The 19,086-nt window shown below is 40.5% G+C and overlaps 1 protein-coding gene across 1 annotated transcript in view; it reads left to right on the plus strand.

Moving 5' to 3' along the window:
- Acbd6 (acyl-CoA binding domain containing 6) overlaps positions 1 to 19,086 on the plus strand; it is a 137,455-nt gene that overhangs the window by 63,253 nt on the left and 55,116 nt on the right. The window contains exon 6 of the mRNA XM_051147616.1: positions 852 to 941. Within this exon, the coding sequence (XP_051003573.1) occupies positions 852 to 941 (90 nt within the window). The remainder of the gene's footprint in view (positions 1 to 851; positions 942 to 19,086) is intronic.

Raw genomic sequence — 19,086 nt, forward strand, 5'->3', positions numbered from 1 at the left:
TACATGTATCAAGAGAGCCTAAATGATTTTTTAAAATGTAGGCAGGTTTAGAAAAGCTGCCTTGGAGGGTGCATTTTAAGGTCACCCTTGTTCCAATATTTATTTACTTAAATGTTTTCTGCAGCATGGAAAAGCATCTTATTCTTTATGAGGACATTACCATCATCCTCAGAGTAAAGTTATACTGTACATCACTCATAATTATTCAGAAGAGCCCTACAACTTGGGGGGGGGTGTTGTTTGTTGGGAGGGGCAAGTAGGCTTCATTTATTAAGTACACTAAGCTTTTCTGATAGTAAAAAAAAAAGAAATAAGATATTAGTAGTAACTGTAAATCTTTGATAGGTAAAAGTTAAAAGTAGTATGTTGTGGAGCTGAAGAGATGGCTCAGCAGTGAAATTGTTCACTCAGCAATTACTTTGATTATATTTTATATATTTGTGCATGTATGTGCACACATGTGCACCTGCCTGGAGATGGAAGAACAGCTTGCAGCAGTCAGTTCTCTTCCATCTTGTAGATCCTGGAAAGGGAACTCAGGCCATCAGGTTTGTAACAGGTGTCTTTATGGGCTAGGCCATTTGCCAGCTGATTTTGTTGTTTATATGACCATTTTCTGTTATGCATGTGGGAAAACTGACTAGACCGAGGAAGCCTTACTGGACTGTGTGTGATAGACCAGAAGTAGAACTTGAGGCTTCCCATTGCTTGTTTATTGCTTTCCCATAGTGTGTTTTATATCATCCTCAGAATAATTGATCTATAATTCTACACGTCTCTTTTCCTATCTTTCTTTGCATATGAGCCCCACACATATGTTAACAAGTTCCTGTATTGTTTCCTATGTATAGGGCAGAGCTCTGCTCCACTGGGCATGTGACCGAGGACACAAGGAACTAGTGACAGTCTTGCTACAGTATGAAGCTGACATTAATTGTCAGGTAAGAATAAATTTAAAAGGAGCTTGCTTTTCTTCTTTTTAATTAACATTTATTAATATTTATTGTATGTGTATGGGTGTTTTTCCTGTATGTAAATCTATGCATCACATGTATTCAGTGGCCCAAAGAGGCCATTGGATCCTCTGAGATGGAGTTACAGAGGGCTGTGAGTCTTGGGAGTCCACCCCCGTCCTTGGAAGAGCAGTCATGCTCTCAAGCACTGAGCCATTTCTCCAGCCCCTAAAAAGGAGCTTTAAGAAAAGGTATGACATTAGATGTCTCAAGGCGGATGTCAGTAGAGCCCCTGCTGTAGAACTCTCCAGTGCTGTCGTCCTCCTGTGGGAACCCTCAGCAGTTAAGCAGTTACTTCTGCCTTCCCTCAGCCCCAGCCCCTGCAGCCACTAACCTGCTCCTCTCTGGGGTAGTTCATGGAAATGGAATCATGAAGTAAGCGCTCTCCCATTTTGTTTCTTTCACGTACATAGTCTCAGGCTTAGCTTCTGGTGGTGCACGCCACAGGACTTCATTCCTCCTGTGGCTGGATTGTTAGTATGTGAGCATCCAACACTCTCCCTCCCTCGCCAGTTGGTGGACAGTGTTATTGTTTCTAACTTTTGACAGTTGTAGTAATGTTACAAGCATTCATGCATTTTTCTGTTTTTATGCTTATTTCTGATACCTCCTTTCAGCTATTTTGGTTATCCACCTAAGGGTAAAATGCTGGAATCTTATGGTAATTTTTTCAGATTTATCTCTATTTTATGTGTATAAGTGTTTTGCCTGAGTGTGTGTGTGTGTGTGTGTGTGTGTGTGTGTGTGTGTGTGTGTATACCAAGTATGTGCCTGGTGTCTGCAGAGGACATTAGATCCCCCAGAACTGGAGTTACTGACAGTGGTAAGCTACTGTGTGTGCACTGAGAATCAAGCCCTCTGCAAGAACAACAAATGCCCCCACCTGCTGAGCTATCTCTCTCCAGCCCCAATCTTATGGTAATTTAATGTGTAATTTTTTCACATATAACTTTTGAGTAATCTCTAAACTATTTTCTGTAGGTGTTGTGCCATCTTACCTCCCCACCAGTGTTTGCAGCTTCCAACTTCACCCATCCTCAACCACACTTATTTTCTCTTCTTTTTGAAAAAGCCATCCTAATGAACGCTGACCTCACCTCATCATGACGTGACTTTGACTTACCTTTTCCTAACGACTGAGCAGCGTTGCTCCCCTCGCCCCCCCCCCCTCTTTTTTTTTTAGACAGGGTTTCTCTGTGTGTCCCTCACTGTCCTGGAACTTGCTCTGTAGCTTCAGAGATCTGCCTGCCTTTGCCTCCCCAGTGCTGGGATTAAGTTGTGCACCCTACTCTTTTGTTATATTTTAAATTTTATATTATATTTTACTTCTATGAACCCTGTGTTCATGTCTTCTGCCTAGTTTATTATTAGGTCCTAATTTTTAAAGATTATATAAATACTTTATGTATCTTAGGACAAAGTTTATATATATATATATAAATGGCATGTTAAATCTGTTCCTTATGCTTTCTTCTGGAACTTTCTCCCTTTCGTGATTTCTTTGAACTATCTAGAATTACCCTGTGTCTTGTATGTGTTAATATTTTATTTTGTCCAGATGTCTAGCCAGTTGTTCTATTAATGTTTACTGAGTAATTGTGTTTGCTTCTTGTGACTTGCAGTGTCTTCCTTACCATAGTCCCTGGTCCTCATTTCAGTCTATTTGGGCTTGTCCTCCCATCCTGTTGCTCTGTTTTTCTCTATGTTCACAGGCCGTGTTCTGGTTTGTTTGTTTGTTTGTTTGAGGCAGTAATTCTCTGTGTACCCCTGGCTGTTCTGGAACTCACTTTGTAGACCAGGCTGGCCTTGAACTCAGAGATCTGCCTGCCTCTGTCATTGGATAAGACAGATTTCTTCACTGTTCATTCAGAATTTTCTACAATTTGCTTCTCTTTTTGTAAATGTTTGAAGTTGTCTTTTACCCTCGCTTTACCTTCACTAAGTTAAAGCAGACCACAACAGGAATCTGTGGGGGCATGCATGTCTTCACATGATTGTAAAGAGTTCAAGGGTATTTTAAAGGAAAATGTTCCCACGTTAGGCACGGTCTGAGGTTTCTACCAGTTCTGTTATTGGCATGGTATAAAACAAACAGTTCCAAACTGTGCTTTGCGTGGCTGTCTAGAGCACTGCGGGCTGAACACTAGTGTTAGCGCAGCTGAGCTCCGTGTGGGTTTTTAGGATGAGTCGCTTAGGATGGCATGCTGCCTGGCAGTGTTTCCCCGCCTCCTGCATTCATGCAGCCATTTTATGTCGCTTTAACTTTGTTTTTGATGATTGCAATCTGGTCTCTAGCAGCAGTTAATGGGAATGCTTTGGCTCTGTCACTTTGAGTTGCTAACATGCTTCTGAGTCAGAGGGTTTCTGGAGTTTAGGTCTCAGACATGCTTCCCCACTGCCGTTTCTCTTTTGGTTTTGTCATGGAAAGCACTTTTCAAATAGGCAATGCAAACGTAATAAATGGAAAGAAAGGTTCGTCTCCCTCATGACTCAATCTTTCCTAAACAATATTATTATTGACTGGCTTATTGGTTGCCAAAAAGAAAATCGATTTTATTAGAACTATTTGCTTGGCCATATATCTTGGTACAAACCCAGCACAGGCCCACTGATGGCATCAGCTGTCTGAAGAATAACTTTTACTGTGAGTCTGGAATGAAGTCATTAGAGCTGCGTCGGGTCTGTTCTGCATTTTCCCGTCATTGTGCTCATTGGGCTCTCATAAATGCCTTTACTGAATTGCGGGGGTTGGGTCCTGTGGCATGGTGTGGCTGGGTCCTGTAGCATGGTGTGGCTGGGTCCTGTGGCATGGTGTGGCTGGGTCCTGTGGCACGGTGTGGCTGGGTCCTGTGGCACGGTGTGGCTGGGTCCTGTGGCATGGTGTGGCTGGGTCCTGTGGCACGGTGTGGCTGGGTCCTGTGGCATGGTGTGGCTGGGTCCTGTGGCATGATGTGGCTGGGTCCTGTAGCATGGTGTGGCTGGGTCCTGTGGCACGGCGTGGCTGGGTCCTGTGGCACGGCGTGGCTGGGTCCTGTGGCACGGCGTGGCTGGGTCCTGTGGCATGGTGTGGCTGGGTCCTGTAGCATGGTGTGGCTGGGTCCTGTGGCATGATGTGGCTGGGTCCTGTGGCATGATGTGGCTGGGTCCTGTGGCACAGTGTGGCTGGGTCCTGTGGCACAATGAGGCTTATTCCTAAGAAAGAGCCTTTATGTATGCTAACAGATACTTTGTTTCATCTGCTTAGTTGTGGCTTACCTCCATTCTGGACGTTGGGTTATTGTCATATTTGATGTTAGGATAATGGTGCAAGAGCTCTGTGTGTGTGTGCTTATGTGTGTGTAGGCACATACCTATGCACTCTTCTTTGTCATCTTTTCAGTTCTTGAAACTACCCCATAAACAGGTAATCTAGATACGTCTGTGGCTGTAATGAAACACTAAAGCAGCTCAGGAAGGAAAGGGGTTGTTTTAGCTTAAACTTCCCAGGCCATCACTGAGGGAGTCGGGAATGGAACTCAAGCAGGGGCCAGAGCAGAAGCTGTGAAGGGATGATGCTCACTGGCTCATGTTCAGCTCGCTTTCTCGTACAGCCAAGGGCCACCTACCCAGGGACCACCCGACCCACAGTCAGCTAGGCTTTCAGCATCTTGCTTTAGTCAAGATGATCATTCACAGACATGACCACAGGCCAGTATGATGGGGGCAGCAAAGTTCCCCTCCCCAAATAGCTCCAGATTCTGTCACATTGACAACAGAAACTAATGAAGACAACATTAAAGGACATCTGGATGTCAAAGGTTTATTGGTAGGTGTTCTCAGATTTGTTATAAAGTACATTAAGGCAATAAAGTGGGTGGGGGATTGTGAGAGTCTGTGGGGTGTGAGTATTCACCTGAGTAACGTGTGTAACAGATCAAAAGAGAAACATTTGCTTAGATGAATACAAATGTTTAAAGACTTAAAATTTTGTTTATTTGGGCATAGAGAGATGGCTCAGTGGTTAAGAGCACTGACTGCTCTTCCAGAAGTCCTGAGTTCAATTCCCACCTACCACATGGTGGCTCACAACCACCTGTAATGGGATCTGACTTTTTCTTCTGGTATGTGTGAAGACAGAACACTCTTACATAAAAAATAAATATTTTTAAAATTTGTTTATCTGTTTCAGTTTTTTGGTTTTTTGAGTCACAGTCGCTCAATGTAGTCCTGGCTGTCATGAGTCTCACTATGTTGACTAGGCTGGCTTTGAACTTACAGAGATCATCCTGCCCTTCCCTCCCCAGTGATGGGATTAAAGGCCTATGCCACTACCCCCGGCCAGGACTTTATCATTTTTAAAGTACATGGACTGTGACTTACAAATTAGTACAAGAGTCATGTGCCTTCAGTGAACACCTTACTGGTAACTATTTATTGTAAAAGGTTTCAAAAAAGTGAGAAAACTACTGAGTAGTAAATAAACCATTGGTGATGCTGCCGAATGTGGGGTGATATGAGATTTCCCCCAGTGTTGTGTGTGCATGTCTCTTAGTCACCACACCAGCCAGGAATGTGCATATGTTACTTTCTCTGTCCTACTGGTGGAGAAGCAAGAGCTCAGAGAATCTCTGCAGCTAGTGAGAAACCCAGAATTGAACGTTTTCTGACTTCTAAGTCTAAGCTCTCAACCACACCACTGTAAAACCTGAATACATTGTATTCTCATCTTTTGCTCATAAGTACTTTTCCTTTATTTGAGATTATTGAAGTAGAAAATAAATTCAGTGAGGTACATTGTGCATAAATCCTAAGGATACAGCTCAGTGTGTGTGCACGTGCACACATGGACACATACACATGCACATGGCACCCGCCCATGTAGCTGCCACTTATATCAAATGGCAGCATTTCCTGAGTCTTTGTTTCCTTCCTGTTCAAATCCACACCTCCCATACCACCCTGAAATGACTGTTACTCTGTCAGCACGGATCACTTCTAGCTGTTTGTGAAATTCGAATCTTTGTAATAGTTTCAGTACACAGTATGCAATATGTAGTACAGTCCTTTGGACCTGGCTTGTTACACTCAGTGTTTATGGGAGTCATCCCTGTTGTTATGCATGCTATTTATTGCTGGGTAACATAGCGTTGTGTGTATATGCTGCAGTTTGGCCTCTTCCCTGCTATTGGATAATTAGGGTTTCTTGTTTCTCCTTTTGCTGTTGTTTATAGTGAATAAAGCAGCTGAGAACACTGTTGAATGTGGACATATACTCTCGTTCCTGATCAGTGTGTGTTCTGGGAGTACAATGGCTAGGTTATACAACTCTTTATGACATTCTGAGGGGCTGCATGTGTTTCTAAGAGTGGTGCCATTTTACAGGCACACCAGCAGAGGATGAGGAATGTAATTCTTATATCCTTGCCGACACCTACTATCGTCTGTCTTTTTATTATGTCTGTGAAATGGTGTTTCACTGGGCTTCTGACAGTTGGAAGGTATTATAATGATTCCTGTTCTGTTTCTGTTCATGTACTTACTGTCTGCTTACAGATGCTCATGGGGAATTTTCTGTTAAGATACCATATTATATTATATTATATTATATTATTTGCTTGTTTGAGACAGGGTCTTATTCACTCGCCTGGAAATCATTGTAGAGACCAGGCTGCCCTTGAACTCACAGAGACCTACCTACCTCTGCCTCTGAGTTCTGGGATTAAAGGTGTATACCATCAAGCATGGTCCTATTTTTTCACTGTGAAAAATAGGGTTGTCTGTTATGGAATTGAAAGGCTTGTTTATGTATTCTGAATACAAATCTCTTTGGATATATGAAATGGAAATATTTTCTTTTATTCAATGAATTTTTCTTATTTTATTGATAGTTTCCTTTGAAACATAATGTTTTTGTTTTAAAATTGTTTTCTTTTTCGAGACAGGGTTTCTCTGTATAGTCTTGGATGTCCTGGCTATCTTCAAACTCACAGAGATCCACCTGCCTCTGCCTCCCTGAGTGCTAGGATTACAGGCATGTGTGCACCACCACACCTGGCTTTGTTTAAAAAATTTTTTAAAGTTTGATGGAATCTTGTTTACTTTTTCATTTTTATTTGTTTTTAGTATCATTTTCAAGAAACTATTGTCTAATCAAAGATCATGATAATTAAGTCTTTTTAAGACTTTTATAGTGTTATGTCTTCCATGTGGATCTTTGATTCCTTTGGAATGGTTTGCATGGACTGTGAAATAATAGCCCAACTTCATCTTTTATGTGTGGATATCTAGTTGTTTAATCATTGTTAAAGCCTATTTCCTCTCCCATTAAACTGCTGTAGTACCTTGTCAAAACAGTTGACCACAATGTGGAAATCTGTTTTCAGACTCTCAGCTTTCTCTCACTGTCTTTGTGGAAATTAACAGCCGCCCTGCCCAGATATTCCTTCTGATCTGCTCCCTTCTCACTTCTTCTCCTTCTGATATTTCCATTACATACTGCACTTTCTGAAGTGGCCTGGGGTTCCTCCACCCCTCCTCAGTCCCATCTGTCCCCGCTTCCCCACCTCCTTCTCTCTTTTCCCGTCTGCTTTCCAGTGCTGACTGGGCAGGAGTTTTGTTTTCACAGTTTCAAGGTCCCTGGCCTGTCTAGCCATAATTACCTCTACAGGCCTTTGAGGAACTGTCATGCTGGACGTGAGGAATGTGCTGTGTTTTCATATTTAACATCAGGTCTTGGTTTGTCCAGTCTGACCACCTTTGACCTTACTCCAGAGCTCCGCTCGTGTGTATTTAGTGTGATTGCTGCCAGAGTTATGTTACTTTTTGCTGTTTGTCTCATCTGCTTTTTGTTCCTGTTTCTTTATTGACCTGCTCAATACTTATCAAGTATTTTTTAACTATTGCATTTTGCTTTCTCCATGGATATTTTTTTCTTAACCTTTAAAAAAAACAAAAAACAAAACCTGCTCTTTTATAGTGGAAATTACAAAACAAACTCTCAGCTTATTTTTAGGTACCTTAGAATAATATCCTTTTTTGTGTCTTGAGAAATATAAGAGCTGTAAAGTCATTTACTTCTGCTCTTTTCCCTGCGTGAGTTGCTATGACTATGGTATATTTCTATCTCGATTTTTTTTATAGAGTTCATAAGATACCTTTTTGTATCAATAGCTCTTTTAGATGGCATTATTTGATACCCTTCTCATTTCTCCTTAAGCCTCCTGGATGCCTCCAATGTCTTTTTGTTAGCCTTAAAAACTGACTGAAATGTTTTCTATTGCATTGGCTTCTAATGTTGACTTGACTTGTCCTTTATTTGTATGAGAGTGATTTTTTTCACTTGTAGTGTAGAAGTGTAATTGTGATTGATAAAACATTGCATGTTGCCTGGGGATTTTGTGTGTGTTTTGTTTTGTCTGTCTTTCTGTACTTCATTGTCCTTCCATTGGGTTATAACCCACATATTTTCTAAAGAGGAATTAGCTGTAATTCTTATTATTCTTAAGATAAAATGGACAAGTTTCTTGAAAAAGACTTATTAAGCTAGGCATGGTGGCCCACACCTTTAATCCTAGCACTTGAGATGCCGAGGCAGGAGGGTCTTTTGAGTTTGAGACCAGCCTGATCTATACAGTGAGTTCCAGGACAGCCAAGGCTACACAGAGAAACTCTGTCTCAAAAAACAAAACAAAACAAAAACCCAAAAAAAAAACTTATTAAAGTGATAGAACTTTTAAAATGTACTTAAGACACTGAAATTATAAAATGGCCTTACAGTTCAAAGCCATAACCTTGTTCTGCTTGCATTTAAGACTTTTCCTTTTATGCTCCCAGCTTCTTACCTCAGGCTGCTTCTAAGTTCTGGTCATGTAGAGGTGACGGTTTGGTATTGTTTTATTTCTTCTATTATGGTTGTTAGTTTGTGGAGTTTGGTTTTGTTTCTTTTGGGGTTTTGTTGTTGTTTTGTTTTGTTTTGTTTCTGTTTCTGTTTTGATTTGGTTGTAACTGGATCCCCTCTATGTTCAAGACTGGCCTGGAACTCATTATGTAGCCCACCCTGGCCACAAATTCACAGTCATGCCCCTGCCTCAGCCACCTGAGTGCTGGGATTACAGGCATGAGTCACCACCACTTTGTCTCTACATTTGTTGATCGAGGCACACCCCTCCCCCTGTTTCTTCAAGTAGGAAGTGTTTTAATGTCAGGTTTGTGTGCATTCTCCAGACATTCTGTTTCCTCCACAGGCTGGGCCTTCAGAGGTGAGCCATGTGTGAGAGCAGCTACTTCGTGTCCAGACATCTTGCTGATTTTGTTTTTGTCAGGTGGCCATTTCACATGCACTAAGCTCTGTCAGAGCCCTTGCATGGTGCCAAAGAAGCAGCGACAGGACACACTATGTTTCCATGACCCCCACACATCTTTATAACTGCAGTCTTGTCTACTAACCCAAGTTTTTAAAAGGTTGCTGCAGGGCTGGAGAGATGGCTCAGTGGATAAAGCATTCAGTGCCCAGTGCTCATAGTGGCCCACTTGTAGTTACAGTGCCTGGGAGAGCAGAGACGGGTAGCAGAGCCATCAAGCTTTGGGTTGAATAGAGGGCCTGTTGGGGAGTGCTCAGGGAGCACATCTGACATCTGTCTCTAGTCTATACACACACATGCACACGCGCGTGCGCAAATGCCCATTGACACACACAGCACATACAATGACATCCCTCCCCGCCCTCCCCCAAATGCCGTGATGAGAAAACTTTCCCAGTTCATCTTCTTCAATTCTACTGAGAACCAGAAACCAGCCACATACACTTTGTATCTCTTTTCAATTAATGTTATGTAATGACCACTTTTCTATGACCTTTGGTATTTTTCAAAATATTTTTCATTTTAATTTTTATTTAACTTTTTATTTAAATGTGTTTTCCAACTGTAGGCTTTATATTCTTGGTATACATAGTATAATTAAAATATATGAAAAACTGCAAGGTAAATGTCCTGCATCTTCCCAAAGGACCCCCATTTTCCTTAAAGGTTGCAGAGTACAAATAATTTAATTTGACAGTACCTATAAATTGCTTTATGCATAAACATACAGCTGTAGATTGGGATGCAGAACTCATGTGAACTACTGTGAAGGGAGGACGGTCTTGTGGTGTCATGACAGCCAGGCAGGAACATTCACAAAGTACAGTCATGATAGGGTTCTGCTTTTTTTTTTTTTTTTCATCAGTTTTTCTTTAAGAGGTCATTTTTAGCTTAAATTTAGCTTCCCTTTTTCAGTATTCCAATATTTAAACATCTAGTGCCCCATTTTCTAATTTTAACCACATGTTAGTTTCCTTCAGGGAGCATCCTTTGCAGAAACACACTCCTACAGAAATGAGGGAGGCTGCTTTCTCTTGCTGCCTTTCTTCTTACTACAAGTGCTGGTGCTTCTTGGACATGAAATAATAAAGTAGATATGCTGAAGGTGCGTGGATCATACGTTTACCAAGATCTATAAAGTGTTTACTGTTTTCAAAATCTTAAATTCCTTTACACATTTATTTATAGAAGCAGTTTACAGATACATGGTTGGCATGCATCTAGAGATGCTATAGATCATAAGAGCTGAACTCGAGTCTTGGGATTATAAAAGCAGCAGTATTTGGGCTATGGCAGTCTTGTTGCAGTATGTTAAGCTACCACACTTAACCAATGCGAAGATGAAGTTTTTTCTTTTACATTTTAACATATTGAAACTGAGAAGTATCTGCGGTCTCTGTTGCCTTAGCAATAAGTTGTGATGGGCCATGTCTGGGTGGAAATGAGCTTTGCTTGTCAGGATTGTCAGTTCAGTTGAGTGTTGGTTGATTTTGTTAGGAGTTGGCTCAGCAGGAAAGAGTACTTGCTCCTCTTAGGGGACACAAGCTTGGTTCCCAGTACTTATGTTAGGTGATTCACAACACCTGTAACTCCAACTTCAGTGGATGCTAACCCCCTGCCCTCTGCAGGCACCTGCATGTACGTGCACATACCCACACAGAGAAAGACACATAGTTAAACATAATTTTAAAAAATAAATCTTAAAATCTTTTTTTTTTTTAGAAAACTGACTATAATTGCATATTGAAACAAAAAAGTTATTGTATGTGTTGAGAAACAAAAGTAGGAGTAAATTTGATATTAGTTTAACAAATGTTAATCATTATAAGAAAGTAACCATTATTGTGTATTTATGTATATAAGAGAAAGGACACACTTAAGTTTTCATATGAAGAGGTATTATGCTAATTAAATTTAAAAATATATACGTTTCTTCACAGGTTGCTTTTGGTCATAGTGTTTATCATAGCAATAAAAAGAAAACCAGGGGGAAAAAAAAAAGAAAGAAAACCAGGACAGAAATTGGTACCAAGAATGGGTATCTCTGTAACAAACTTAAGCATTTTGTTTTGGGAAGCTTATAGAAATGCTTGGAACTTTGTACTGGGGAAGCCATTGAATACTCAAAGCCTGGTAAACTGTTTTGTGGGAGCTTGGAAGATAAAAGTAGTAGAGAAATATAGATAAAGGGGCCCTGGCTTGTGAGGTTTCAGAGGGTCATTAACGTGATAATTTGAATAAAAAAATCTGTGTTTTCTAGTCAGTTATGATTAACAAGAGACCAGTACACTGAAGTGAAGCTTTTTTTGGTTATTGAGACAATAGACGCTGGTTAGCTGAGGCTGAAAAATCAACTGTGATTATTAAGAGACCCAAATTGTTGAGGCTGAATCTTCTGGGAAGCATTTCTCCAAGATTAGTACACAGAGGAAGCAAAGGCTATCCCTCTCAGGCTGGATGCAATCGTGGCAGTGTGTTAACAGGTCTCCCACCTGGTACAGGCTTTGAAGGCATAAAGACGTCATGGAGAACAGCTGAGGCATGGTGCCATGTGGCAGAGTCAAAGTCCCTGCAGAGGAGCCAGGAAGCCACTGGTGAAGGTGCAGCCTTAGTTGCTGTAGAGAACCCAGCATGTTGGAGATTCCAAGACTGGAGAATGACCACCAAGGACAGTGGCAGGTGTGGCGTGTGTTGTGGTGGCAGAGCCAGAGAAGTATCAGTCTGCAAGCCCCTTGTAGCTCAGAAGATCATGAGTGCCAAATGTTGGATACTGAATTATTTACATTGTTAGTTTGTTTTTTACTTGATTTGTGACTGTGCCCAATTATTCCTTCTTGGAATAAGAATTATATAACCCTTTTTTTTTTTTTTTTAATTTTAGAAGAGCCTACAGCTCAGAGATTTTGGATCTTTAAAAGATGTTAGCTATTTTATTTATTTATTAGTGTGTGTGTGTGTGTGTGTGTGTGTGTGTGTGTGTGTGTGTGTGTGTGTGTGTGTTTGGATGTATGTCTGTACCACATGCATGCCTGATGCTTACAGAGGCCAGAAGAGGGCATCAGATACCCTGGAAGTTAAGTTACAAGTGGTTGTATATGGTGCTGGGAATTGAACTTGGGTCCTGTGAAAGAGTATCCAGTCTCTTAACCAGTGAGCCATCTGTCCTATATCCTTCCTTCTTTATCAACTAATTTATCATATGAGATGTTAAATATTTTAAAAAGACTGAACTTTTTTTCAGAGTGTTGAAAAATTTAAATACTGTAGGACTAAGTTATGCTGTGTTTTATATTGTGATAATAGCAGGAGATGTTGGGGGTAACCAATAAAGGAAAGGTTATGGCTTAATAAGGATGCATTTATATGTCAAGTTGGCAAGGGGTCAGTTATGTTGTTTAGGTTTTGTGGAGTTTTTTGTTGTTTTGGTTTTAGTTTGTTGTTGTTTGTTTGTTATTTGGGAATTTTGATTTTTTGAGACAGGATCTGTCTCTGCAGTGCTGGCTGTCCTGGAACTCACTATGTAAACCAAGCTGGCTCACAGATATTTCCTTCCTTTGCCTCCTGAGAGGTGGGATCAAATGTGTGTGCCACCACACAGGTTGCAGGCCATCGTTGATTAATGATAAATATGGAACGATACAGCCCACTGTGGGCAGTGCCAGCCCTGGACAAGTTGTCCTAAGTTATATAGAAAAAGCAAGCAGCATGTGCCATGAGGAACAGGCCAGTAAACAATGTTCCTTTATGCTTGAGTTCCTGCTCTGAACTTCCCTCAGTGATGGACTGCACAGTTGCTTCTGGTCATGGTGTTTATCACACGCCAAAAGAAACAAACTCGGGCAGCATGGTTTCATATGTCCCTTCTTACTTACTTCATTAACATTTTAAACTATACATAGAGGTTTTAAATTTATTTTAAAGTGTATGTGTGTGTGTGCGTGCACGCGCGCGCGTGTGTGTGTGTGTGCACGTGTGTGTGTGCGTGTGTGTGTGTGTGCACATGTGTGTGTGTGTGTGTGTGTGTGTGTGTGTGTGCTTGCAAGTGCCCACAGAAGCCAGAGGTGTCAGATCACTCTGGAGCTGCAGTTATAGCCAGCTATGAGCTGCCCAGTGTGAGTGCTGGGAACCAAACTTGGATCTTCTACAAGAGCAATATGTCCTCTTAACTGCTGAGACAGTTCTGCAGCCTATAAATTATATATTTAAAGGCACTATTTTGTATGTATTTGTGTGGGTGCACACATGCGACAGCACTACATGTTGAGGTCAGAGGACGACTCTGTTTTCTTTTGTTTTTTTAAATTTTATGTGCATTGGTATAAAGGTATCAGATCCCTTGGAACTGGAGTTACAATGGTAAGCTGCCATGTGGGTGCTGGGAAGTGAGCCTAGGTCCTTGGAAGAGCAGGACAGTGTTCTTAACCACTGAGCCATCTCTCCAGCCCCCAGAGGGCAACTCTTGAGAATTGGTTCTCTCCTTCCGCCATATGGGTCCTGGGAATTAAACATTTGGCCTTGGCGACAAACTATCTCCTTTCTTATATGTAAAGTATATTTAGGGACACACACACACGTACACATAATCATAATTTTAAGATTTTTTTAAAAATTGCAGTTTTCATAACATATAAGTTAATTCATCTCATCTCCCTGAGTGCTTTCGCTTTTATTCATACCTGAGTTATGCATTCTTCTCATTTGTGCATGTGACATGCTTTATTCAAAGCCCTCTCTCCTGTGTATGGCATGTATGTTGTTTCCAATATTTGGCAGTTATCAACCTAATGCATATGTATTTCCCTATTGTTGGAATTAGACTTTCAGGGTAGAATTCTAAAAGTGCTATCAGTAGGTCAAAAGTACATGTTTATGTAGCTTTACCAAATATACTTCTAGAAGAGTTTACCAGTGTGCATTTCCCCAGCAGTACAGGAGCATGCCTGTCCCTCAACAACCTTGTGAATACATTATGCAATTGTATTTTTTTAATTGTTGCCAATAGATTATAATGTTGTATTTTGAATTTTTGACCCTTGACAGAGAAATGGCCTCAGTGGTATATGAGTTTGCAAGTTTCTGTAAGTGAAGTGTTATATCTTGTCATATGTTTGAGAGACAGTTTATGTCCATTTTTTCAGTAAATTGTCCACACATTCTTATCAACTTTATTCTTTTGATGCTTTCATTTTGATGCATTCTCTCTATATTAGAAATATTAACCTTTAGAAGCAGACATTTCCCCTAAGGGATGGCACTGCCCACCGTGGGCTCTTTCTTATCTTGTTATGTAAGTGAGGTTTCAATCGTTAGGTAGTCAACTTACCAGACTTTTTATTGACCTGGATTTTAAGTCATAGTTTTCAAAAGCTCTTCCTTGCTGTGTGTGGTAGCATATGCCTTTTATCCCAGTACTCAGGAGACAGAAGCAGGCAGATTTCTTTGAGTTTGAAGCCAGTCTTGTCCTCATAGCAAGTCATAGGGCAGTCAAGTCTTCATAATGAGAGCGCCTCAAAGAAACTACAACCAACCAAACAAAAACCCACAAGACAGTAAACGGCCCTTTTTCTTACAGAAACCCTAAATGGAATCCCATGTTCTCCTTTAGTGCTTGTATGAGGTCATGGTCTACATTTAGATTTTTGGATGTATAATTTGAGAGGCAATTAATTTCACATCTTTCCCCAAATGTCTACCTAGTCTAACCAGCTCTGTTGGTTAACATGGGTCCTAGAAGCTGCCCTACTCATTACTGTATCCCATGTGCATTTGCATCCAGTTCTGGACTAGGTGAGGCTCTGCTGGTGTCATTTTTATGCACATTATTTTAATTAAAGGTCTTTAGAGCAGATTTGACTATCTGGGACAGTTATTTCTCTTTTGCTGTTTTTCTTTTAAGTGTCTTCTTGGATGTTTTTGCATTTTTGAAATATAAACTTTAGTATCACCCTGTTTTACTCCATAAAATAGCTGTGTTATTTATACCAAGGGTTGCGTTGAACTATAAATTAGAACTGACATCTTTGTGCGTTGACTTATTCTATCCAAGCAAAAATTAATCTTCCAATTTGATAAACTATTTTTACATATTTTAAGAGTCTTTAGAATTTCCCTCATTTAAGTTTTATCCATTTCTTGTTAAGTTTGTTCTAATTATTTTTGTTGCTGTTTATGTTTTGCAAACAGGGAATTTTAGATGCTGATGTTTATACTTTCATGTTAATTTTATTCCATTTTGTGGTGGTAAGTTCAGGGTCTCAAAGAAATAGAGCACTGTTGCAGCTGACACATTTGGGCAAAGCTAACCGCACTCTTGACCCAGGGGACATGCCTAGAGGGGCTCGTTTGTTTTTATTCTTACTCTGGTAGTGGTGGTGACTCTGTCTTTTCCCCAGTGGCTGGTGTCTGACTTCACAGACCTAATTTAATTGGCTAGTCTGAAAAGAATTTGGCTCACTGGAGATAAAGGAGGTATACACCTTTAATCCCAGCACTCGGGAGGCAGAAGCAGGTGGATCACAGTGAGTTTGAGGCCGGCCTGGTCTACAAAAGCAAATCCAGGACAGCTAAGGCTACACAGAGAAACCCTGTCTCAAATAAATTACTTAATTAAAAAAAATAAAGTTTGGGGGTGGTGCCGAAAGATTTTAATTCTTCGTCCTAAACTTGATAGTAGTTGATAGAAAAGACTTATATTTGATGTTTCTTACATTAAGTTATTGTCAATATTTAACATAGTCACATGTAAATGAAAGAGACATCCACTATGCTAAATTTTCACATATTCCCTCATTAAGGAGTCACTGGGAACATCTAGATTAATGTGCTAGATCACCTGTGCGATTTACTGGAGAACTGCTATTATTCCATTAAGAACATTGCAGCCTAATGAGAGCCAGGTGTGAAAACAGATGCTCAGTGCCGAAACCCTGTAGCTTTATCATTTGATTTGTTCCTGGGGGTGGAGTGCTGTGGAAGCAGCTTCCCCTGCAAATTATGTCTTAGCCATTCCTCTTAACATTTCCGTGCCATCAGTCCTCAGGAGTCTCACTTTCTTCCTAGATTGCCAGCACATTTAGGATGTTGAGAAAGAGATGTTTACTAGTATTTGAGCATAGCAGCCTTCCATGAGAAATGTACAGCTCTCCTCTAAAATGAGTTATTTGTACTCAGCAGACGCCACACAGGTGTGTCCAGTGCAGTGGATGGGCAGGGGCCTTAAAACCCAGCAGCTACACCTCTAAAACCAGCTCTTGTTCTCTGTTACAGGCGTCCTTTTGTGCATGCCTGTTTCCTTTCTACACAGTCACTTGATAAGAACAACTCCATTCGGAAAGGTTTCATGAGGCATTGATGGAGTATGTCGTGGCTTGCTTTTTATATTAAGATGTGCCTTCCTTGGGCGAGGATTCTTTTTCTTTTGTGGGGACGGTTGAGACAGAGTTTCTATGTGTAGCTCTGGCTGTCCTGGAACTCACCTTTAATTGTAGGAGGCAAAAGAAGGTGGATCTTTGTGAGTTCTAAGCCAGCCTGGTCCACCTCTGAGTTTCAGGCCAGCCAGGGCCTGTCTTTAAAATAATGAATAAATTAGGGGCTAGAGAGATGGCTCAGCAGGTAAGAACACTTGTTGATCTTGCAGAGGACCCAGGTTCGGTTCCCAGCCCCCACATAATGGCTTACAACTGTCTGTAACTCCAGTTGAGAGGGATCTAACACTCTCTTCTGTCCTCTGCAGGCAGCCGGCATGCACCTCGTGCCCAGACATGTAAGCATACACATAAAATACATGCAATCTTATTCTTTTCTGTATGTTCCTTAGAGCCAGTCAAAAATCAGTATCTCAAGAATCAAAGTAATTGAGTTTTTGCTATATCAAAACCATTAATTATGTATATGTTCTTAAGATTCTTTCTATACTTTATAAAAATTGGTCAATATAAGTACCAAGTACCAAAACTCTATACTAGAATGTTAACATTCTTATGTACTATTCTTTACATAATCAAATTCAAATAAATTTTTATGTAGAGGGGTCAAGTCATAAAGTTAGAACAGAACAATGTGTTTAGGAAATTCTGACTTGTTGGTTGTTATTATCATAGTTTAGAATTCCCATTAGCCAGCTTGTTATCTGTCCCACTGGGTTAGGAACTAAAAATAAACACATCTGCACATTTTTGTAGTTTTTAAGCTTGGATATTGCTGTCTCAGTATTATATCTGTCCACTTTTCATGCACTAACTAGCTATATAGGAAAACTGCATTTAGCTAATGGCTTGTGTTCTTTTCCTGAGACAATGGATGGAGAGGGAGGGTGTGTATATGTGTGTGTGTATGTGTGTGTGTATGTGTGTGTGTTGCTCATTTCTTGATGCTCATTTCTTTCTTCTTTCTTTATGCAAATCATTGCTTTGATGAGTTACCCTATAGTATCCCAGAGTGCTAACATGACAAGTACTTGGATTTCTCTGACTAAAGAACCAGTTTAGAAACTGGAAGAAATGATGAATTTACAATGAACAAAATGAAATAAAAAGTAAATGAGGTAATCAGAGTCAGAGAAATTGATATTGGCAGGTTGTTCCTAGATGAGCAATCTTTCAAAATACTTCTTGTACATTGCTGCTATTCCTTTATTTATTATTAAAATAACATGATCCATGAGGAGCTTTGGGTGACTCTCGGCCTAGCTAATTCTAATTAATCCAGTCAGAGAGCAGTAGGGTAAGTGGAGCAGTCTATCGGATTGAAATTCATAACTTAATTGAGGTCAAAGTCCCGGTCTGGGAGAACAAAAGTCTTTTGCTGGGACCAGGCAGATCAATAGCAATAAATATCTGGCTTGGATACAAGTCGCTTATAGTGACAGATTATCTGACACTGGCCAGAGGTCTTGGTTCTGCTAAGGGCAAAGTCCTGAGCGTGCCATGGTTCTTGCTGATGTTCAGTCCGCACCCACGACACTTGGAAAGAAGTCATTCTCTCTAGAGCTCTGGAAGTCATATGGAAGCAGTTTGCGTGAACTTCCATGTGGCTTGTTATCATCACGTGAACATAAAGATATATTTCTTTAAATGGCAGAGTGTTTCTGTCACATTGCTGGTAAGACCAAAGGATACGGCATTGGTTCTCTTGTTTTCAGTGTGTACTCACTAGACAAAGTCGCACATTTCACTGTCAGTTTCCTCCATGTGTGCCACATTTGCTGTCCTCCCTATTCTCTGTCCTCATCTTCTCATTTCTCATCCCTCATCCCATTCCTTTCTTCAAATAGTTAAATTTTTTTTAAAGTATGTGTGAATGCGCACATGCATGCCAGGTGCATGTTGTATGTGTGCAGGTGTCCACAGAGGCAAGAGGAAGGTGCCAGACCCCTGGAGCTAAAGTTACAGGCAGTTGTGAGCCTCCCTACATGGGTGCTAGGATCCAGGCTTGGGTCCTCTGGAAGAGCAGGAAATGTTCCTAACCATCAAGCCATACTACCTCCAGCCCCTATTCAAAAGAAAGCACAGAATTGTTTTCAAGCAGAAACATATAATAAACTATGTTGTCTTTGTTTATATATAATTGTAAACATTAAAAGGAAAGTGGGAGTTTATATGAGTTGGTGTTAACCCTTTTAGATGTGATAATGGGATACAAATGTATATTTGTTTTTAGGTTGGTACTGATATATTTAGAAACAAGAAGTAAGAATGTCTGCAGTTTCCATATTAGACAAAACAAGAAGAAAGCTG

Source organism: Acomys russatus, chromosome 6, assembly GCF_903995435.1.
Source record: "Acomys russatus chromosome 6, mAcoRus1.1, whole genome shotgun sequence".
NCBI lineage: Eukaryota > Metazoa > Chordata > Mammalia > Rodentia > Muridae > Acomys > Acomys russatus.